Source organism: Daldinia childiae (assembly GCF_008694065.1).
Source record: "Daldinia childiae strain JS-1345 chromosome Unknown Scaffold2, whole genome shotgun sequence".
Classification (NCBI taxonomy): Eukaryota; Fungi; Ascomycota; class Sordariomycetes; order Xylariales; family Hypoxylaceae; genus Daldinia; species Daldinia childiae.
Window position 1 is genome coordinate 4,261,453 of NW_022984643.1, and position 23,584 is coordinate 4,285,036.

At 45.6% G+C, this 23,584-nt stretch overlaps 5 protein-coding genes across 5 annotated transcripts; all 5 read left to right on the forward strand.

Moving 5' to 3' along the window:
- Positions 1-401: 401 nt before the first annotated feature.
- On the forward strand, positions 402-2,008 carry GL218_02044 (Mitogen-activated protein kinase HOG1; the record flags this gene model as incomplete). The annotated part of the gene is made up of 9 exons (XM_033578533.1): positions 402-457; positions 523-570; positions 666-795; positions 854-897; positions 956-1,055; positions 1,122-1,478; positions 1,529-1,607; positions 1,662-1,845; positions 1,933-2,008. 9 exons carry the CDS (start codon positions 402-404, stop codon positions 2,006-2,008), a joined length of 1,074 nt encoding a protein of 357 aa, XP_033438210.1.
- Positions 2,009-12,961: 10,953 nt separating this feature from the next.
- On the forward strand, positions 12,962-16,164 carry GL218_02045 (uncharacterized protein; the record flags this gene model as incomplete). The annotated part of the gene is made up of 3 exons (XM_033578534.1): positions 12,962-13,199; positions 13,400-14,198; positions 14,262-16,164. The coding sequence occupies 3 exons, from the start codon at positions 12,962-12,964 to the stop codon at positions 16,162-16,164; spliced, it is 2,940 nt and encodes a 979-aa protein (XP_033438211.1).
- Positions 16,165-17,482: 1,318 nt separating this feature from the next.
- Positions 17,483-19,272, forward strand: GL218_02046 (putative f-box domain-containing protein; the record flags this gene model as incomplete). The annotated part of the gene is made up of 4 exons (XM_033578535.1): positions 17,483-17,740; positions 17,835-18,732; positions 18,788-18,944; positions 19,020-19,272. 4 exons carry the CDS (start codon positions 17,483-17,485, stop codon positions 19,270-19,272), a joined length of 1,566 nt encoding a protein of 521 aa, XP_033438208.1.
- A 473-nt stretch (positions 19,273-19,745) lies between these two features.
- Positions 19,746-21,035, forward strand: GL218_02047 (Peroxisome assembly protein 12; the record flags this gene model as incomplete). Its single annotated transcript, XM_033578536.1, has 1 exon — positions 19,746-21,035. One exon carries the CDS (start codon positions 19,746-19,748, stop codon positions 21,033-21,035), a length of 1,290 nt encoding a protein of 429 aa, XP_033438209.1.
- Positions 21,036-22,456: 1,421 nt separating this feature from the next.
- GL218_02048 (uncharacterized protein) lies at positions 22,457-23,226 on the forward strand (the record flags this gene model as incomplete). The annotated part of the gene is made up of 2 exons (XM_033578537.1): positions 22,457-22,852; positions 22,978-23,226. The coding sequence occupies 2 exons, from the start codon at positions 22,457-22,459 to the stop codon at positions 23,224-23,226; spliced, it is 645 nt and encodes a 214-aa protein (XP_033439389.1).
- Between the last annotated feature and the right edge of the window lie 358 nt (positions 23,227-23,584).

The window sequence follows — 23,584 nt, forward strand, 5'->3', positions numbered from 1 at the left end:
CCACTTTTTTCCCATCTCTCAACGGCATTTCAAGATTGCCATTCATTTTGACCTTAGCCTTCTCTATACCTTTTTCTATATTCCCACCCTTCAAAAATTAGAACAAGAAGGAAAGAAAAAAAAAAAAGGAAGAGGAGAAAAAGGATTAACTAACAGAAAGTAAAGGTCGTTAAACTCTACCTATACTTATCTACGCCACGCTTATCCCCCTACCGATTTATACAGTAAACTTAACCTAACTGTACACGGCTATCATCTGAATTTCTGCCCCTCGTTTCCCCCCCCCCTCGTTTCGATAGCTAACAACGCTCCGTCGTCTCACCCTTATTTATTTTTTGATCGCCGTCCAAACTTTCTCACCAACCCCGCCTCCTATAATAAACTATAGCTCGTTATTCGCCATGGCCGAATTCGTACGAGCTCAGATCTTCGGAACGACGTTCGAGATCACTTCTAGGTATGCTGGCTTTTCGCGGCACCGTCTACCAACCGAATCCGAATTGACATAATACTCTACAATAGATACTCGGATCTGCAGCCTGTGGGCATGGGTGCTTTTGGTCTGGTCTGGTACGTCATGTTGTTGCCCAACGGCTACAACTGCACCGAACAATTTCGATCCTAGAACTTAACAACTAACTATATTTGAAATTGTTCTCGTGCAGCTCCGCGAAAGATCAGCTCACAAACCAAAATGTCGCTGTCAAGAAGATTATGAAGCCCTTCAGCACTCCCGTCCTAGCTAAGAGGACATATCGAGAGTTAAAGCTACTGAAACACCTCAGGCATGAAAATGTTAGTTCAAGTTGTCTCCCTAGAGAAGATTTATATCATTACTCACGCTAGTCTCTAGGTCATCTCCCTCAACGACATCTTCATCTCGCCCCTTGAAGATATGTATGCACGCCCAGAACAGAGCCTAAAACCTACTACATTGCGCTAACACGCCTACCAGCTACTTCGTCACAGAACTGCTTGGGACAGACCTACACCGACTCCTCACGTCGAGACCTCTAGAAAAGCAGTTCATCCAATATTTCCTTTACCAAATCATGGTGCGTGTACACCTTTCGTTTTTGGCGGGTGAAAGAGGACGAAAGGCTAATGGGTAAAAAATATAGCGAGGTCTGAAGTATGTCCATTCCGCTGGCGTCGTCCATCGCGATCTGAAACCTAGCAATATTTTGGTCAACGAGAACTGCGATCTGAAGATTTGCGATTTTGGCCTTGCCCGAGTTCAAGATCCCCAGATGACCGGATACGTCTCGACAAGATACTACCGTGCCCCGGAGATCATGCTCACTTGGCAGAAATACGACGTGGAAGTCGATATCTGGAGTGCAGGGTGTATTTTTGCCGAAATGCTCGAGGGAAAGCCGTTATTCCCTGGAAAGGACCACGTCAATCAGTTCTCTATCATCACTGAGCTGCTCGGTACTCCTCCAGATGATGTTATCAACACAATTGCTAGCGAGAATGTATGTCGGCGCTCCTATCGCTTGGTGACTTCTACTGACTGAGAGTGTAGACGTTGAGATTTGTTAAGTCTTTGCCAAAACGGGAACGACAACCTCTTAAGAACAAGTTCAAGAACGCTGACCCAGCAGGTTTGTTTTCAAAGTCTATGCGCTATTTTGTAAACATTACTGACAGTTGAGTAGCTGTCGATCTACTTGAACGTATGCTAGTATTCGACCCTAAGAAGCGAGTCACTGCAGCCGACGCGCTAGCACACGAGTACCTTGCTCCTTATCACGACCCTACTGACGAACCTGTTGCTGAGGAGAAATTCGACTGGAGTTTTAACGATGCTGATTTACCTGTAGACACATGGAAGATCATGATGTGAGTATTTTTATAACTCTTGGATTAGCACTCGTCTGGTCGAAATTACGCGTGAGGCGTCGATGACTAACAATTTCGAGGCAACAGGTACTCGGAGATTCTTGACTATCATAACATGGAGTCAAGTGCGGCCGGATTTGAGGATCATTTCAACGGCCAATAGAGAGCGTTACAGTTCTCAGAGCGGTTCTACAGGCGGCAAGCATAGTTTACGGCGACGATCCTACGGTTAAAGGTAATTCGCATACAACCCAAAACTCGAATCTTGTTCTAGCGTTTCGAGACAGTGTTATTGGCTTGGACTGCGCCATGAAAAATCTCCTTCGAGGGAGAAGGGGGATTTGCCATCAGCGAGGTGTATACGACGGGAATATATGAGGATATATGCATTCGGCTGCTGATGGACAATGAGCAGCGAGGCTCCACGCGGTGGTAATATAAAGCGTAACACGGGGGTCAAGGGGAGGGCACACGCGCTAGCTGTGGGATGGGCATTCTCCTTTTCTCGGGATTGGACATGTGAGGGAGGGGAGAATGCGCAAGCTTACATGTAGCGTCAAAAGCAATTCTTGACGCCGCGAGGCGACGAAGTAACAATGAAGCATTCAAAGGCGCGAGGGACAGTTAGCCAGGAGCTTGGGCCTTTTTTTTTTTTTTTTCAATCAATAAGAGACAGACCGACCGACCTTTTTTCGAATATGAGGCCGAACGAATAGATACTCCCGGTATGGATATGATAAAAGGGATAAAATAATAGAAAGCTTTAGCCCCAACGTAAATATATCGGCTTCATCGGTGATGTTACATGGTGTGATGGTTTGTTTTAGATAGGCTGTTTCTTAGGGGTATGTTGAGGTCCTTGGAAAAGGGATGGAGTTTCTGCGCAAGCCATTTTTAGGTTTATAATAAGGGGGTAGGGGATTAGATGGTAGTGTATGGTGATGGGTGCTTTACCGGTGTATTTCTACTGGGCAGTGTCTTGGGAGTTGGGAATTAACGTGGAATGAGGAGGACCTACTTGCTTGTTTTGTTTTGACGGGTCTCTGTGGTAGGTGGTGTTTCTGGAAAGAAGTCATCGATAGGGGATGTATATAGATGAATGGTCTTAGTGGAGAGGGGATATATTAGATTGAAGAGAGGGTGATGTTAGATAGATAGGCGGTGGATAGTTGGTTAGTGGGGATATGTTGAGAGAGATATGTCTACGTGTATCATGTATCTAGTCCGGGTTTCTTTTAGATGATATTAGTCTATTGATGGGTAACTAAACTATAGCAATGATAGAGTGTTTTCTTTGGTAGGATTGTGAAGGGGCCATAATTCGTGGGCTAGCAATTTGTTCTTTATCTGCTACGAGGTATATAGATCATATAAGGCGAATATTATATTCTTCGCCTCTCTACGAGCTGGTCACTTGGACAACCATGTTGAATCTTTCTTACGAGAGACACTCTAAGCGGGAAAACTCTTGAGGCTATCGCTAAGTGCTTCATAGTTTTGGCTCTCGTTAGCGTCCAAGTCAAGATGGAAATCTTTAGTCTCTCCATAGGGCTATTTGCTTCTTCAGAGTAGACTCTGTGGTAAGTAGTATAATATATGCCTCTATGTTCGGTAGTATTTAAATATCCACCTCTGGGGTTATACAGCTTAAAAGGGGTTATCCGGTCGTTTTCGTGCAGAACCAAGCCGTTGCCCATTAAGGGTGGGCTGTGAAGCGTGTTACTAGGTACTGACCGTGTGTCACTGACTACATATTCTCGGAATCGAAACTACCTAGGTAAGTAGACTCTAAAGTTGCTTAGAAGTACTAGAAGTTAAGATAGTTTCACTGAGAACGCATGTTTTACTCTGGCCTTGTGTATCGACGAAGAAATTCAGCCGGGGAGAATATATAGTTGCTGTATCGATCAAAGCGCAATGAAACTGTTTCATCTGCCTGGTATGATAACCATAGTCAGGGGTAGGCCAATCTGAGTTCCCCCTGATTGAGATGCGACTTACAAAGGCTAGATGATAATGTCAGTTTCAAATTTATAATACTTCGAAGGCCACTCTAATAACAACTTATATACTGTACTCTGTTGCCCATTGTTCAGATCGGTTAGCACGCTCTATACCCTTATGACAATCGATTTTAGGTTATACACATGGTAACGGTCCTATCCCCATGGAATACGTCATAAAATGTAGCACTCATATCTTCATTAAAACCAGGCACACCAATGCTGCGGTTGCCAGATTAGGAAACAGTCAGGACCAAATTATGCATCAGACTGGCCTGTTTTAAGGAGCTCAAGGAGTAAAAAAAAGAGAGAGACCCCCTCACCAAAGCTGGGGAATCTATTCCCGAGGTAGGACCTGAACTCATATCGGTTATGTCTGACTGCAGTAAGTGATGCAAGGATGTATGTGTATACATATTCAATGCTGATATCCGGATCCAGCTCCTGTCTCCTTTACTGGCGGTATTCGTTACTGGTCCTTCATGTGATCAGAACCGTTACTCAAGAGATTCTGGGCGACTAACTCAGGCGAATTCTCAAGCTGCATATCCGGGTTTTGTGATGTAATCTGATGAGAATACAATCTTTAGCTGAGGGATGTCTTGCTTTAGCGTGGGGGTGAAAGGAAAAGGGGGGGCCGTGGGCCGCTAGTATATTGCTTCTAATAATGAGGTAGATGGTCAATATTCAGTAGAGAATTGAAACTACGATGGCGGTTATAGCATATCTGGTTTGAAGTACGTTATACACAAACTAATTGGCACCTGAGAAAAGTAAAAGATGTAGTAAACGTCTGCCTGTACATTGACTAAGGTATTAGAATATTAGAGCTTGAGTACGACGATCTATACCTAAAGGTTTGCTAGGCAACTAGGATTCGAAGGAATGTTAGGAGAATTCTACTCAACTACCGTCAAAGAAATATATGCGCGTTGTATATTAAAACAAGAGGATCAGATAGACTGGTGGCTATAGATGTAGGGATTTAAGGGTCAGGGGCGGGCTGCATTAATTCACAGCATAGCTAACGTTCAACTTGATCCTGTCTACTAGGTATATCTATAGATAAAATGACTAGCTTAGCTACTAGTATGAAAGTAGCTCTCATAACATGATATAGTACGTTAAGTAGGCAGTTATCGTGTTGTCGTTTCATAGAAACAAGTTGTTCCCATATCCAATACCGAGGTATCCTTTTTTACTAACCATGTTTCTATGGCGGTTAATCTATTCTTAGATACCTAATCTGGTGATTATAACCACAGTTAGCCTAGCTCTACCGCAGTTCCAAGTAGTTAAGCGAGCGCTTTCTAGCACATGTGAATACGAACGTGCATATTTGCCGCGAAGCAAAAAAAAAAAATCATTAAGGTTCGGGATAAGCCGTGCTTCTAGAACATATCCCAGATCGTCCAGGAAGAAAAATTTCTGCTTCGAGTTTCGTGTTCTGTCGGTGTTCTGGATCGAATTAAGCCTACATCGGTTTGACCTACCTATTCCGTGACCGACTCATTTTGATTCCGTAATCGATATACATACGCCAGACGTTGGGTATATATGGAACATGAAGAACCTGACCATGGTGTTGAATCACCTGGTCGTACATCTAGTTGTCTCAGACGATTTTTGACGCAGTCACTCAAACTGGAGTACACATTAGTAAGTCCAGATGTGGAAAAGACAAGGGAGCACGTATGACAAAAACGTTCATCGTCCAAGCGTGAGGAGAAGTCTTAGCTACCTAATGTATAAAGTTAGATAATAAATATGGTTAGCTGTATATTAAAAGGCAGATATGTACGGCAACGCCTGTATTGTAATAGACCTCTGTGGCTTTCTATCCACTTAATTACGGGATACCCCTAAACCATACGACACCTCGGTGAAGATATGGTCTCAGCCTTCAAGACGGCATGGAAAAGTATTGCTCAAGACACAGTGTATATAACTCGAATTTTGGATGAATCGTTATACAACCGTTGCCAGAGAATAGCGATACTTACATCGTCACCGAAATCTAGATGATCCTTGATATTCCGGGAAAATCTTAATCGGTTTAAAGTTGATCTAGCGGTCAGCCTCCAAAGACGATGTCACTATGGTTCCTGGCTACGGGAATGAGATACCGGCCTTACGCCAACTGCGGTGGTTTCCATCGGAGTAGGTAAGGAGTAGATCCGATACATTTCGATTCGGCCACATCGTTCGGCCGGTGCCAAGACCTAGGCTTTTCGATATATCATTTCCACAAAACCGTCGACTGCGTGCTTACGGGCTTCGGCATTCTTGTACATGAAATATTCGCTACCAAAACTACCTTTGTAGATCTCGGACGCTGAAGAGAAATGATGGCGTCAGAGATGTTTCTAAGCGGTCGTCATCGCTGTCTCGTTCGGATTTCATGCAGGAGGTTAGGAGGTACCATAGGGGAAGATCTCTGCTACCCACGGGTGGTGGATGGATAGTCACCAAGATCTCATCCGTCCGAGCAGGGCTATGGTAGGAAAGGGGAACGTCTGTCGGGATGCCGATCATGAGCCTCACTTTAGACTCTATCCGCAAATCAGTTCCCGAGTCGTAACTGGACGTAAGCTAGGCACGTGGAGTTACAGAATTTCCTCAACGTTATGCGGTTTGTCAGCACCATTACTCGTCTTTCCTTGGCGGGGAGGACATATGCGATGGAACTGCAGACGGGCCCTGCTGGGTATAATGCTGCCCCTAATGGGGGACAAAACTGGTTATAGTAGGTGATAGCGATGTCCGTTGAGTTACTCCTGGCTTGCTGGAGTTGTAACTCTTATTAAATAGAAACTGCCGGGAAATAGAAAATGAACGATACTTCTATAGCCGTTATGATAGATGGAAGAAACGGACGAACTTACTTACCCTCCACTACGGATTGTCCGATAATTCTTTTACGCCGAGACTAGAGAGCGCACCTATCGTGGCCCGACTTCACTTGTCCGACCTTCCCACACTCAGCTGCCACCTCAAATAATAAGAGACTGCCATATTGGTGTGCTGAGCTGTCTATCATGCACTCCAGTTTTTTCGTTGTGCGACTCGTCCCCTTCCCCGACTATCCCTTTTCGTCGACTTGCAGCCGGACTCCCTGCCAACTTACCTGTGGCTGAAGTCTTTGCCTCTCTTCTGTTTGCCTCTTACTACCGCTTCCGCCCGCCCCCTTGACGGCGCCAACAAATCATATTTCCGCCAATTGATCAGCTGCCAAAACGGCCGCCTCGAGCAATGGATCTATACATATGGACCATGAGGGGATCCATGGCGGGAGTCCGGCAGGCAGGTCATCGACTTGAAGTTGGCTGGGATGCCGAGAGGAATTTGACTGAGCCGAATGGGCAATTCCGACACTTCCGTGCGTCTCTTCCTCAGCTTCCAGAAGCTTTCCCAAACGTGCCGCTGCGACACGACCCTCCACGGGAGCTTTTTCTGCCTTCTAGCCAAAGTGAACACCTGCGGGGTTACTTGCAGAATGCACTATACTCGATTTATGCTATGGTTTATGTATGTAGATGTAACATACCTGGCTTACTTGTACCATGGCTCTCGTATTGTAGTGAGATGCGCGTAGTCGCCGCATCGATACTTGCTTCATCTGTGAACACTGATCTTCTAACCATACATCCTTCGTTGTAGGTTGGTACGGAAACTACGGATCTGAGCCCTGTCTAAGTCCTTGGCTACCTACGAACCTTGTCTGCCTAGCCAGATTATAAATGTCACTTTGATCCTGGTTTTCTGAAATTCTGACCTAATTGAATAGCGAGACTAACCGGGGGTTCTGTGACCAAGTTTCAACATTCAAAGTTTTAGGGACGGCGTCGAGCTTTTAGATGATGTGAAGGAATAATACGGCTATTAAGTTGCTAACCGCTTGGAACCACTTTCTTGGTCCAATGCCTCGACCGATCCTTAAAATCAATACGATCACGCAAGCGTCCCACCAGTTTGGACCCTGAGCTTACCGAGCCCACGGGACGCCCTCCATTTGATGACGGCAATGATCTGACGGTCTTGGGGTTTCGTGCTCTGCAATCTAAGTAAGGATGGCAAAAAATGGGGGGCGCGGGGGCAAAGTAAAGAGCTATTGCCAATGAATAGATATTTCTTGAGGTGTCAGCTGTTGGCGTAGTGGCTAGGCGGTTATATAGTTGCTCACGATGTCCCTCTGCATGCTGGTGGGCGGTGCTAGCGTCATCCAGCTGAAAATAACCTTGACCGAGAACAGTTAAGGGTATATTGTGGCCAGGTTTGACCCCAGTTTGGAAGATATTAACGAACACTAAGAACTATTCTGATAGCTCGTGACCACGATGCAGACTTACGAGAATTATAGCCGTATGTTATTTTCTTATGAGTTATGTGATCATATGTTTTTGAGTATTTCGAGCTAATGCATATTACTTTTTCTTCTTCTTCTTGCGATTCGTGACTTTAAATATAGGTAATTAATAGGTACCTCTTAATTCTTGTGAAACAAATGAGAGACTGTCTTATGAGAGATGTGATGGAGATGGAGGGGAAAAAAAGCGTTTTTAGGCTGCATAGTGGAACTTGTGTAGAAACCCAATGCATCCCGTGCATAATGATCCACGCGTTAATGCATTATGTAGCAGATGCTCCCAGCTAAATCTTGCCAAGACCTGGAGAAATCGACCAATCAATCGGCTTGACCCCAGTCCCCACAAACCGACCCTTCCTCTCTTGAGATTTTAGACTTTGATCCGCCAGTAGATTATTGTCCTGGGGTTCCCTGGTTTTGAAGCCACCGCGAATCCCATGTTCATGTACCTATATTATATCTAATGCAATATGTAAATATGTATGAAACATTTATTCGGCGCAACCCGATGAGTTCAACTTTTACGTACCTTGAATGACATTACTATTTGTCAATGATTTTTCAAGCCGTTCAAGCCGTTTTAACCCATGCCAGACCTATAGAATAATTTTATAATATCCTAAAGCGGTACCTTGCATCTATTATACTCACACATATATGTACCTCATGTATATCAGGAATCACACTGCTACATACAGTCATCCCACTCTGCAGATACGTATATATAAATATATCATATATTAGGCTGCGGGGCTAACGGTAAAAAAGCTACGTCTACTACCACGTAGGTACCTTTATGATGTAGGTAAGACGACATGAGCAGCAAGGGACCATGGCACATTTATCCCGTGGCTTCGTAGATAATTCGTAACCACTGGCGCTAGTGATTTGGTTGTTTTCCGAATGGAGGGGTCCACGCGACTGGATCATACATCTAATATACCCACGGAGTATTCAACAAAGCGGTAAGTCACTAATACATAAGTCAAGACTTTTGTTTTTAGATCTCGAGAATGGTACAGTACCCGTCAGGATTCTAAACATCCGACCTTTTACCGGGGCTTCGCCCCTAAGGTCAGGGACTTTTAGATGGAAACGTACTTTTAGATGGAAATTTCTGTAGCTACTTTATTTAGTATGGGTCCCGCACCTAAAATCCAAGTACCATCGGAATAATGAAATATCACATTAGTTACAAATCCAAACCCTTCATTATTTACATTTGCCAATCTTAACATCATCAAATACGTTGATTTTAACATCTAAATCAGTCACCCACAACTGACTTAAATCCCCAAAACCACGTAATCTATTTATATTACAAGGTCTTTTACCCTTAATCAATTAACAAAGGCATCAAAAGGTGTATTGTGTGTAAATGAAGCATTTGTAAATATTACTATAAATAACGGACTTTGTCCTGGATAATCAAGTAAAATGAGGGGTTTATTACATAATATGGAGTTAAGGTATTAGACACTTGCATGTAAAATAGACTATTCATTTCAAACGAGATACAAAATTTTGTATGAGAAACGCTAGTAAAATTTTGTATTGAAATTTCCATCTAAAAGTACGTTTCCATTTAAAAGTCCCTGACCTTAGGGGCGAAGCCCCGGTAAAAGGTCGGATGTTTAGAATCCTGACGGGTAGATGGTACTAGGCAAGTAAATAACTTAGTTATGGGCTTAGGAGTTAGGACTAACTGGTAACAGTCCATACGCAATCAAATATAAGACTTGAATTATAGATTCTGTCTTCATAGATTCTATCTTTGAGTTAAATAAAGACTAACTAGCAATCTCTGAGTTAGCTTGTTGTAAGTGTACATCCCACCTGGCCGGAGTCGAAGGCCCGTCTTACCTCGCTTGCCATAGTCGCTAACCTATAAGAAGAGTTCTAACATCAACCGATCCTATCAGTGTTGTTCCAATTGGTTGATTCTCTTCTCTTAGTTGTGAATTTCCTCTATAGTAAAAATGAGGGGGAATGTCTTCAAAGTTTGATATTATCTTATAGAGGTAACTGGTAAACACTGCGGACTTTCTTCGCAATTGGAGACGTTAATGGTAACTTAGTAACGAATAACTCAGACTTCAACGTATGCTTCTATAACCAACACTAAAAGAAATGATTGATAGGTTCGGGGTAGCTTGTGTGTATGCATACATGTCATATTTTTCTGACTCTCGTGTGCCGTTTGCCCCCAAAATACGATTATACGATCGAATGGAGAGAGGCATACAAGCGTCATGTGTATACTTACATATAACGATGCATGCATTTATTAGACGCAGGTGGTTGTCTTGGCTTCGTACAGGGGACTGCACTCCACAGTTCGGGCGAGCCATCAGCATCCTTCCTATGTACAAGGTATCCTAGTTGGATTATCCCAGTTAGAAATAGTCATATGTGCTCAAGTATTAGCAGCTATTAAGAATGAGGACCCCCACCTCGATTTTCTGCCTTCTCCCACACTTCCATACTACTGCTATCCTATTCTTTGGGTCTTTTAGTTGTTATTTTAGCAATTTGACCCTCCGCCGCTACGACTCCCCTTTTCAGCCGCTTCACCCGATTCACCATTACACGAGTGTTTCCTATTGTCTATTTCTCCTCAATCGATTTTAACCGCTAGTTTGTAGCAAATACCGATCAATACCGGTCAGACTCGGGTCGTTCGGGGGGGCAACTTCAGACTAAAGGATTTACAGTACTGCATTTGTCGGTATTGTTGGAGATGATTCGTACATGATAATTTGTAAGAAGCTGTCATCTAGTTTGGTATGTTTCATATGCATCTATTTCATTAGCTTAGTTGGTACCCTTCCTACATTGTCCTACCAACCTATCGTCCTACTTGTCCGACGGTTTCGCGTGCGACTTAGACACACGGTTTCGGACCAAGTTCTGGTGCCGCATTATTATCTTCGCCGACCTCTTCCCGCTCAACAACACACACTTATTCTTTCTCCCCCGACAATAGCCCTCTACCCTGTCTTCCTGTTCATACGCGAACCAGTCAAGACCCCTTGTCAAGTGTCATGTCTTCGCAACAACGTGCAGCCCGAGACTTTTCTTTTCTGCAATGGAACCCTAAGCAAGTAGGTACTCGAGCGCGGATAGATTCTCTCTTCGCCTCTACCATATATAAGCGTCTTCCTGGTTCACGTACCTAACCGATCTTTACTTTTGAGGATTCTGTATTTCGTATATACCTGACCTGTCCGTCCACTACCGAGTAGCATATGTGTTTCGATATATGAGCTATGTATGTGTTTGTTAGTTGGTATATATATATATATATATATATATCTACCTACATACCTAACCTACATACCACATACATAGGTGCATATAGCGAGCGTACAGCACTTAGTAGTTTGTGGCAGGTTTTCAAATTCAGTTATTGTCTTTTTTTTAAAAGGATATCTATTAGTAATAGTAGTTCTATTTTAACTGAGTATAGGTAGTTCCGACTTTAGTATTTGTCCCGATCGATTTTATTATATAAACTCTTAACCAATCCCGAACGGCGCATAGTGTGCTCCGTGCTGCTATTTACTATTTTGTAGCTAATTGGCCTTCCCGCTCGTCGTTTCCCTGCATCTACAAATCAAGACTCCCCCATGTCTTGTCACTGGACTCCAGTCTACTCCGGGACCCTCCCCCTACCTGCATGTACTTACTTGGGTATCCGAAGTATTGTACTCTAACCTATTAGATCATGTACCTCACTACGCACTTTATACCTAATTTGGTACTTTCCTTCGTCTTCGGTGTTACATCCTTCCTCGAAAATTCCCACTTAATTGCATCGCACCTGAACCCCGCCCAGACGCGCTAGCTTCGTTAAGGTAACTACCAGTACCTAGCCACCTACGAGGATAGGCTGCTAGGTGTGTACTGGGCTCCTTAAAAGAGCGCCTTCCGTTCCATGGGCAATTTACCGCAATGGGCGGCATTTACAAATTTCGAACTCTCTATCCCGTCCTTAGACGTGGGACCCCCCCAGAACTAAAAGACTAATCATCTTCCTCCCGACCTAGGCATTATAGGTAAATCCAGATATAATCTTATGTTCATGTCTTTCTGGCTCGAACATCGCGTGTCCCTCCTTCGCATCGAATCAGTTCCAGCTCCGTCTCTCGCTTACTACCCGGCGATCGATTCCTTCAAGAAGATATAATTCCCCCTCGGTACATAATTCCTTGATTTGGACTGTTATGTGGTAACCGCACCATAATTCTTTAATTTGGGCCATGTTGTTTGTTTCGAGGTCATCTTAAATCATCGTCACTGTTAGCTCTTAGCGCAGCCGATTATTCAAGGGAAATCAAGTTGCTCTTCGTTTGCTTGTCCCTCTCTCCCTTTGCGCGCTTGCACGCTTGCAGTAGTTTGGGTCTTCCGTTGTAACACATTTAGATCGTCCGACTGTGGCACCAACGGGCGTCTTGGAGTGGCTTCTTAATCCAATACTTTACTACTTAGGACTGCACATAGAGAAGAGGTAGAGAGAAGGTGTGCGCGTGCGACAAAGCGTTACTGGCCAATTATCATTCTGCTCGAGGTGCGACAGGAAGCTCCCCACGAGGGGTGCGACAACATTCGCCGCGAGCGGCCCGGTATTGAAGCGCTACGATTCTTTAGCAAGACCATGATGCTTTAATGGAACATGACTTCTGTTCTCCCCGCACTGCTTAGAGACGTTAAACCATCTATACCTTTCGTGCGATCGAGCCCCATCATGACCGAGGTCCAGGAGCCGACGCCGCCTCAGAATATCCAGCATGAAGATGACCCGCAGCGAGGGCGTCGCCGAAGCCGCTCTCCTGACAAGGATATCGATGGCAATGAGAGTGACCAGGCAGGCGACGGTGACACCAAAAACGGAAATTCATCAAACTCGGATGGTCCCGTAAGAAAGCGGAGACGGAGTCGCAAAGGTTTGGATAAGAAATTCGAATGTCCTACTGAGGGATGCGGTAAGAGTTATTCAAGGGCTGAACATCTGTGAGTTTTTATTAAAATACTAATTCTTAAATATACTTGCTCTACTGACTAGGTGGAATTTGAAAAAGTTATCGGCACCAATTGAATCATTCGCCGAAACAAATATATAGATGCGACTTTCAGGATTGTAAGCGCCAGTTCGTCCGACTCGACTTGTGTAACCGTCATAAAGATCGCCATACTGCGAAAGGGTCTGCGCTGAATCGGAAAGATTCTTTGATTAGCCAGTCTTCTCCCGTCGACAACGTAAGACCTCCGTACCCTACGCCTAGTGCCGTTTCCCCCGATTCCGATAGACTCGGGCCAAGCTATACTCAAGGACGCGGAGCTCACTATGAATACCAGTCACCAAAAGATACTATCGGCACCCCTTATACTCCGATATCAAATACACCACCCGCGAACTTTTCTCATGTCGGTCATCCAAACGGAGTTGACGGTTATATGCATCATGAGCAGGGTTATTCTGCTCCTCATGGTGCGCGACATCCGCACCACTCCCCTTCAGGCCCTCCACGACCGACAATCCAAACCGGCGTCGGTGCCCCTTACGGCGTTTTATCGCCAGTTCCCACGCAACACGGTAGCTATCATGGGCATCTCGCTAATACCCCTCAGTCTGCCCCAACGATGCCATACGTCACCCAGCAAAATTTAACACCTTTTACCTTACCCCCTTCAGATTTTGCGACAACAACTGCTGGTAACATGCCAAGGGAATCTGGGCAAGCTTATGCACCACAAAATTCTAACGATTATGATCATTCGCATTCTCAATCGAATGGTGAAATGGTGCTGCTGGATCAGATGGCAACGCAAACTACCATTCCAATTTTTGGTAGTGACGGCGTCTTGAATAAGTCCCCATACGTTGCTATTCCCGAAGACTTTTTTGCGTATCTCTTTAATACCAATGATCCTAACGGGTCACCACAGGTGGGCCATGTAATGCCACCAAATCAATACGCTAAGTACGTATCAATGGCTAATTTTAAATTCTGTATTATTCCTCGAACTAACATAATTGTATTTAGCTATGCGGAGCATCAATATGGCATGCCGTATTACGAAAGTGCATCTCTGGGATATTTTCCGCCGTCTAACCAACCACAGCAGGTCATGGCTGTCACAAATCTTCTTGACCCGAACCTCCCGGAGTCGCTCTTATCTGAAGAAAAGAGCCAAGAGATTTTTGACTTTATTAAAGAGAGGTTCCACGAGAACGATCATGCGCCAGTGGAGCGCCAACGAGAAAGCATATTAGAAGGTGATAGGAGTGATGAGAACCATATGTTAAGCCGAAAGATGATGCAGCAGTATATAGGTTCTTACTGGGTTCACTTCAGCGATCAGATACCCATTCTCCACAAACCGACGTTTTCGCCAGATAGGACGCCGAATTTGTTGTTAATAGCAGTGATGGCAATAGGTGCTGCCTGTCTAGATAGAACGCACGGGCCGAAGGTCATCATGGCTGGATCTCAACTCTCTAACTTCCTTGCGTGGCACCTAAGGTGGGAAATATTCATGGACGTGAATTGCCGACCGCCGGCGAAGATCTGGGCCTTTCAGACTCTGTTATTATTGGAGCTTTATGAGAAGATGTACTCAACAAGGGAGCTTCATGAACGAGCACACATCCACCATGCGACTACCATTACGCTTATGCGGAGAGGGAGGGCTCTAATTGGGAAATCTGCTCTCGACTCACCGCCAAATCCACGAGATGAGAAATCGGGAGCAAATAGTTCTCGGCATTCTTCTACTTCGGGGCTCGCGCATACGCCGGATGAGTGGTGGAACCACTGGATAACGAACGAGACTACCAGACGTGCAGCGTTTGCGGCGTTTCTTATCGATTCGATTCATGCTACGATGTTTGGGCATTCGACCGTGATGGTGGCACACGAAATGCGTTTGCCCCTCCCTTGTGACGATCAGCTATGGAAGGCTACAAGCGGCGCTGAGGTTGGTAGGATCGAGGCGAATCTCATGTCTAATGGGATTAAACCCATCTCATTCCTCGAAGGACTCAAGCGGACTCTTGCGGGGCATGAAGTACAGACGAATCCTTTCGGCCGACAGATCCTCATGGCAGGTTTGCTAAGCGTGAGTTGGCATATGAACCAACGTGACCTGCAAGTCAGCTCGCTCGGCGGCGGCGTGCAACAAGCGCTTGGGGGTCGTGACAAATGGCGATCAACACTTACGAAAGCGTTCGACTCGTGGAAGACAGACTTCGACAAGTCGCTACAACGCGCTGATACGGTGGTCGATCCGTATAGCTACGACAAGCGGAACGAAGCTAATGTGGTATTCGAAAGTAGGACAGTGTTACATCATCTAGCACATATGGCAATGCACGTGGACATCGTCGACTGTCAGATATTTGCTCGCGCCAAACGCCTGCTTGGTAGGGCGATCGGTACACAAGATTTAAATAGCGCGCAGCGTCGAATGAAGGACCTCTGGGCGCCGTCTGCAAAAGCTCGCGATGCCACATTTTACGCTGCTAAATTCCTATGCTCAGTTCTGCTCCCTGAAAATGCAGGATCGCCTTCGGAGGGTTATAGCCACCAATCGGGTATCTTGATGTATCTAGCCAGAGACGACGTCCTCCTGAACCGGCCATGGGTGCTCTACTTCGCAGCATTGGTTGTATGGTGTTACGGTTTCGCGCTGGAGGGCCCCTGTCCCGGAGTTCCCATTCCGAATACTACCGAGGAGAAAATGAGCCAGATGCGCGAGTACCTATTGAGAGTTGGTTCGGTGGCTTCGCCGGAAGATCTCAAGGGCATGAGGGGTGTCAACAACAACAGTACTCTACTCATAGTTCTTAAGGACTCGTTTGAATCGACGCGGTGGGAGCTACTGCACGAAGGAGCAACACTACTGAGCAATTGTATCCAGCTCAACAGTGGTGCAACCGTGGTCTAGCGAAGCCTATTACAAATAAAACACGAAAAAGAAACTCATTCCCTAAGAAGGAAGAAACATGGAATATACGGGAGCATGATGAACGAGAATCTGAGGATGGCTAACTGATGTATGAGGAGGAACGGATTACGGACAAGCGATATCGAAAACATTTCTTAACGAAGATCATAGCGTCTACCAGGGGGTATCTGGACCCTTGAACTTTTTTACTATTGTAACTATGCAAAAACAGCGACTTCGCATCATATACCCAACACGACGTAACGGTGTCGCACAACCACATCGCTGTCGCATTCGTGTGATATTTACTGTTGTTCGATACGTATATACACGATCTACCAAAAACTGGCGAAATTTATTCGAATATTCGTTACAAAGCATGCGGAGGCATACTCATCATCATTTTGAATATGGGGGAGTTTTCATCTTGATATTCTGCAGTCTAAGTGCCGACATGTTCAGTTTAGCAATTAGTGCCTGAAGGAGGTCAAATAGTGTAGAATCCTTCGGGTATTACACGTACGTTAACACCGTCTAGAAAGAAGCACGAGTGTTGAATTTATAATACTTCTGCCAAGGCTAGAATTCTTATTGCATTTTATCGTGAGTTGTTGGGACTATACTACACGCCTTTAGGTAGTATGAGCTAGGTGTTATACCTACCAGCTAGAAATGCAGAACGTGGGGGTTTAATACCCCGTATAAACTAGTAACCTAGAAATGTAGTTTGGGTATATCCTTGTTAGAGAATGTGACACTAGGAGATATGTATCCATTTTTACCTTGTATTATGTAGGTAGGTACCTACATACGGGTCTGGTAAGGTAGTAGCTGTTGCAAAATGAGGCCCTGGCTGCCGGCTAATTGAGTACGGCTAGATAGATGACGGGAAGTCCGGGGGTTCCATAGATACAAGTATACATCTAAATTTATGAAGTCATATGTCGACAGTGATATGTACATGTAGGAAAGCGATATCTAAGCTTAAGTGGGTAAGAGCTGGACTTTTAGAATTGCCTAGGTTTAAATAATAGAAATGGCGCAATGGGTTATTCGTAGAAGGAACGCTCTTACATTAAATCCGAGGACTTACATATGTATAAGGTTATAATTATTAATCCCGAGGTAGGACTAGTTTACGTGCAGCAATTCCCAATCGTACCTAAAAGTAATCATCCAACTCTCCACCTCTTTACCTCTTTACCTTCATCGAACCCCGGTCAGCAAAACTTCTAACGAGCCATCATTGCAACCTTGATAGGAGAAACGAGAGTGCGAGAGGGATTGCCTCTCTCGCCCTCTAGTATATGTCAGAAAGATGGTCCTTTTAACTGAACTTCCGCCTGAGATCGTGCAACATGTTCTCGGCTATATTGAACCCTCCGACTTAGGATGGGTCCCCCGCGTTTGCAAGAATCTCTATCATATTGTCAATGGGAATACCTCACTTTTCAGAATTGTTTATCTTAACAATTATGATAATCCTCTAAATAAGCCCGTCGTGAATTGGACACAGGCAGTTCACGATATCGTCCGTTTACAGGGTATAGGTCGAAGAGATCGTGTCCAAGATAAGGTACGATACTTCTCGAACCTCATCTGCTTGCATTTACTATGCCTAGCTGGCTCGCGATTCAAAATCGTTCAATGTCTAACTCTTTCCTACGTAGAAGAACGAACTCTCCTTCGTTTATGACACTGTCAAGTCTTTCCTTCAGAATGCTGCCACCGATACTGACCGATTCCCGTTAACAACTTATCTGACATCCCGTAACACTGAAATACTACGCTCCATATTCGAAGAAGAGACTAACCAATCTGCCTTCTTGTGCCGGTCTACCATCTTCGGGCGCGCCCGCAAGGAATGCATCTGTTCGGATAACCACATCTCATCCGTACAGGGGGACCACCAGAAGAGCGCACATTTACACTGCCTTTTTGGAATGCCGATTTTGTATGCGCGGCCAGAGTCCCATCAGACGAGAGAAAGCAAGATGAGCCCGTATGCCTGCTCTGTGGTATACGACTTAAGACGATATACAGAAAACACGAAATGGGGCCCGTTTATGGATGACGATACAGACCGGGTGGACTGGGAGAAAGCTGAAGCTATCATGATCGTGATCGGATCGAACCTTCGAAGGCTTGGCCTTGCGAGGTTTCCACTATGTAGGAGCTTTTGGGACTCGCCTTTCGCAGGAGCATGGCCCCAAAGCTATATACCACATCCTATCTCGCGGAAGCCAGATTCTTTGGAAGTCCCGGATCCACTGGAACTTCAGGACCCATATGGAGTTACAGGGACTTGGCTACGCATAGTATGCTTCCTAGACTATACAGACTTTCATATATATAACTTCGCTGAAGGCGCACAACTTCCACGGAATATCCCTCGACCTGCTCTCGATGTTGGCCAGGCCACGCGCCTAATCCTTATGAGGATTCGCGTAACTAGTATCGAGCCCCCCGGACCCGAGGACGGACAAGAACTACCAGTTGTACATTTCAAGGGAATTTCCCAGTCGCTCGACGATAGCTATGATGATAATGCCAATTCAGACTTGAGAGGTATGAAAGGTACGCTCCCCTTTTCATCTCCAGGACATCTGAATTTGCTAATAAGTGTTTGGAGAGAAAGGCACCGTTCGCTTGACTCGTGAAGGTGAGGTACACTGGACAACCTTCTCGATTTTTAACGGTGAAGAGAGATGGCGTAGTGAGAGTGTCCAGATTGGTGGTGTCAAGAGCTCCAAGGGGGTATTGGGTCATTGGTTTGATAAGTAAGTCAATTGGATCTTAGCTGCTATTACTTGTTAAGTATCTATGTGTCGTGTGTATGCTAAATATATTCCTAGGGATTTCGATCCACATGGCCCAGCTGGTCCAAGTGCATTTTGGAAGGTTTCGGACGATATCGCAGCAGAATACAGCGAAATTATGCAGAATTTCCTGCCTAGTGTCCATGATACCTCCTTCGATAAGCTAGGCGACGAGGATGAATTTGACCGGCCGGCCTACCGGTCAGACGATGATGAAGATGAGGAAGATGAGCCTGGACTTGAGTTGGAAATCACGGGTATCTCTTGGGTGACTTGGACGGATAACTAGATTTTTTTCGTGCAGTCTCTTTTATATTATTGTCCTATTTCTAAGCTCGGTTTAGTTAGAATTTAGAGAGATATTCTGTGCTTTACAACAATTCGTTCTTTTTTTGATGCTCAAGTATGTATCATGACTATTATTTCTATGGCTATAAATTATACATATTGTACGGAATAGGAACAATTCATATAGGAGGCGGGATGGATACTATCGAGGTATTTAGGTACCTAATGTCTATAGTGTATTGGATTAGGTAAGCAAGAATTATGGCCTTAGCTCCTTTCATTTTACGTCAACCTCGGCATCTTGTCGATCTTGTACCGAATAATGTACATATTTGGAATTTGGATTGGATCGTGTCTTGTTAGCTTGTGCATCAATTCACTTTTTAAATAATTCTTACAAAACATGCTCTACCCTTAACAATCAACCAATTTAAACAACTAAGGTGTAGCTTGCGCTAATAATTAATAGTCAGGATGGAATTCGTCACAGCCCTTCGGGGCACCTTCGATGACCAGAAACCATCATTGTTTGAATTACTCTCAGAACAACAGCTCAACTCACTTCTACCACCGACATTACGATACCTTCTTACTGTCGCGACTCATCGATACCCTCGTTACTTACTACGTGTTCTCAACTCATTCGATGAGCTTTACGCGCTTGCCATGCTCGTTATCGAGCGCCACTATTTACGAACACGCGGCGGTGGCTTTACTGAACACTTTTATGGCCTCAAACGAGAAAAGTCGCTACAGGCAGAAGTCCCTCGTGCTACCGCCCGCGCTCCGGAGCTAGTACGGGAAACTCTTAAGCTGAGTGAGAAGGATATCTGGAAGAATCTGGCTGTTATGGTTGCTCTACCGTACCTAAAGCGGAAGCTGGACGAGAGCCACGAGATCGAAGCCCCAAGAGCCCTCCTAGGTGCAAACTATACCCGCATGCCTACGAATCCGACATTCAAGCAGCGGCTATTACATTATTACAAGTGGTTCATACGTAATATCTATCCGAGCGTACATGCTGCCTACTACTTCAGCATTATTGCCTTCAATCTAGCATATCTATTTGACGGCAGTAAATACCACAATCCATTCTTATGGCTTATCGGTACTAGGATGCGTAGGATGAATGGAGCAGATTTCCAGGCCATTGAGGCTTTGGGCAAGCCAAAGGCGGGAAACCTACCCCTTACGGCTGCCAGTCTCCTTAATCCGAGAGTAATAGGACCGAGGTTGCTAAGTAGCTTGTCAGTCCTACTACCGACTAGCATATTTGCGCTGAAGTTCCTCGAATGGTGGTATGCATCGGACTTTGCGAAGCAGTTGTCAAGGAAGGCTGCCGAGAACCTCGAGCTACCGCCACCTGTCGTATCTGGGTTATCCGCATTAGGAGTCAAGGTATCGCAAAAGAAGGGTCACGACGAGAAGAGTAAGAAGGAAGAAGAGGAACGACCTAAGATATCGTCAGCAGAAGATGCGCCAATTGCTACTCCATCATTGCTCCCTATATTCACTGTACCTGCGCCAGAAGATTCTGAGCTATGCCCCATCTGCGAAGACGAAATCACAACGGCGACGGCTTGCCAGACGGGTGTGGTCTACTGCTATGCCTGCATACATAGGTGGCTCGAAGGTTCACATCAGAGACAGGAGGAGTTTATGGCCGATCAAGCCGGCAAGTGGGAAAGCGGCCAGGGTAGATGTGCCGTAACAGGACGTCGGGTCCTCGGCGGCACGGAGGGTCTTAGACGTATCATGGTTTGATTACGATTTGAGATCTGGGTTATATTGCAGCTGCATGTATCATTGGGTCAGGCACCGGCGTCTGGGGTAGCATCTAAAAAAAGCTACGGGCTGGGGAGAGTATCTGATAAACAACATGAAGTTTTGAGGTATACTATTAATGAACGACATATATTTGTCAAGGCCTATCGCTATGAGACGTCCGTCTAGATGGGCCGGTTTTATTCCAATAAGCTATGGATGCCGACTAGAGCTTCTTATAACGAAGGAGTAATCTCGTTTATTGGTACTGTAGATGGCTCCAGAAGAGCTTTCAATCATTTGCAAAACTCTTCGACAGTCTATAATTGCAATGATGCAAGCAATTCAGATGATAATGGACCGATTACGTTGGTCTAGGCTTGCTTTACTCACCGACAAGGGAGATTAGAGCTACGACGACATATTCCATAAATAGAAGCAGGACGAGATCTAGACTCGGTGCGAAAATAAACACCACGCTTTCGTCGCCGACGCAGCACGTCGGAACGGGCCTAGGAATATATTCGTTACCAAGTCTTTTGATGCAAAACTGTCCACAATGCACGCCCGAGCATTGGGTTGGAAGACTTCTTAGACTGACCCAGTCTCGCGCACCGCAAATTAAAACCTGACATCTGGACTGAGCGAGGCATTCTAGACCAGCTTTGCTATCACGGATACCCTGCTCGCACCGTTTGTCTTTCTTCTTATTACCCGGGGCGCTGGGATGGGTCTGGGTCTGGTGGGAAGATTGGGAGTCTCACCTAACTACTTCAGGGTCCCGGGGCTCCAACAGCCTTTTTTCCCGGGCACGCGATGGGTAACTGGTTAATATGGCTAAAGTGCCCACGCCCTAGCTGCTTGTCGTTGGTTGGCAAGACTGGCGAGAATTAGCGAAGAAAGCTCGCTACCGCTATCTGTTGCTTTGCTTGGATGCGATAGTGGGCGGACAGACGCGCGTGTGTGTACCTAAGGTAAGGTGATGACGATAATATGGAATGGGATGGGATGAAATGGGATGGTATTCTTGATTAGGAGGCGAAATTATCGAAAAGGGCCGGGTTCCATGGACCCCGGCCTAGAATGGCAGTCCTATTTTCGATTTACAGACGTCGATGGCGTTCGAGATTTCTTTTCTAACTTCTCGGAGCTGATCCGTGAGTTGCGCTCCTGGGTTATCTCATGTGATGGATCGGACGAGACGTCTTCTATAAAGACTCGTGTTGTCCGCTTGTTGTTGTTGTTGGAATAGAAGGTCTATATACTCATCAGATAATCAGACAGACAAGCAAAGTCATATATATATATCTACTTATTAATTAGAAGTCCTCGAGCTCTATTTCTATCCCCAACTTCCTCTATATATATATAATACACAAACCCAAACAAACGCACCCTCACACCCATCCACAAAAACCAAGATGCGCACCTCAACCCTGCTCCCCATCTTCGCCAGCCTCGCTGCCGCCGCACCCGCCGCAAACCCCCAACTGACGACGCGAGACGCGCCGTCGCCCCCGCCGCGCATCGTATCAGTATCCTACTCGGGCAGCGGATGTCCGTCGGCGTCGCCGGCGGTGGACCGCACGGGCGGCTTCGACGACATATCGCTGCGGCTGAACTCGTTCGAGGCGCGCACCACGTCCGCGGCCGACTCCTCCGTCAACTGCCAGGCCCACCTGTCGATCGCCGGGTCCGCGGCCGGCTGGCAGGTCGGCGTCAAGGACGTCTACGTCAAGGGCCACTTGGTGCTCGACCCCGGCGCGTCGCTGGATTACTACGTTACGAGCTTTTGGAGCGAGGATGCTGATAAGACTGTATGATATTTTCCCCCGTTTCCTTTCCCTTTGTCGTCTTGTCTTTTCCATTTTTGATTCTTGCGCAATACCAATACCTAGGTACCTTAGGTAGTCAATCGCTAACCATCTCATCCCCCCAACAGGCCACCATCAAGGGCTCCCTAGCCAACAGCGGCACCGGCCGCGTAAACCAAGACGTCACGGCGCACAGCACCGTTCCCGACAACCAGGTCGTGTACTCGCCCTGCACGAGCTCCAAGGGCAACGTCGGCCTGCTCAACGTCAACTTCCGCGTTGCTCTCCAGGCCGACGGCGCGCAGTACGGCTACTTCGGCAAGGACCCTGATACTACTGCCTCTGAGAGCTGGAGCTACGTCTGGCGCCGGTGTTAGATTGCTTATTGTTATTATTATTGTTTTATTCTTCTTCGTTATTCTATAGTTATTTGGACTTTTTGGTTAAAGTTAGTCTCACCGGAGATGAATAGGAGACGCGAAACGAGCGAGCGTTTCTTGTAGGGTGGGTTTAGCGGAAAACATTGACTTTCTGTTCCTTTTGTTTAGCGGCATGGGTTGGGCTTGTATTGGGTGGATTTTGGGGTTATTAAAAATCTGATAGATGATATCAACATATACTTCGTAAATACCTATTTATCTTTGACTTGCGTTTCAAGGTTTTACATCAAAATCTATAATGATATATGTCTCGACACCCCGGAGAGACCACCCGTATGTAGATAGTGACAACAAC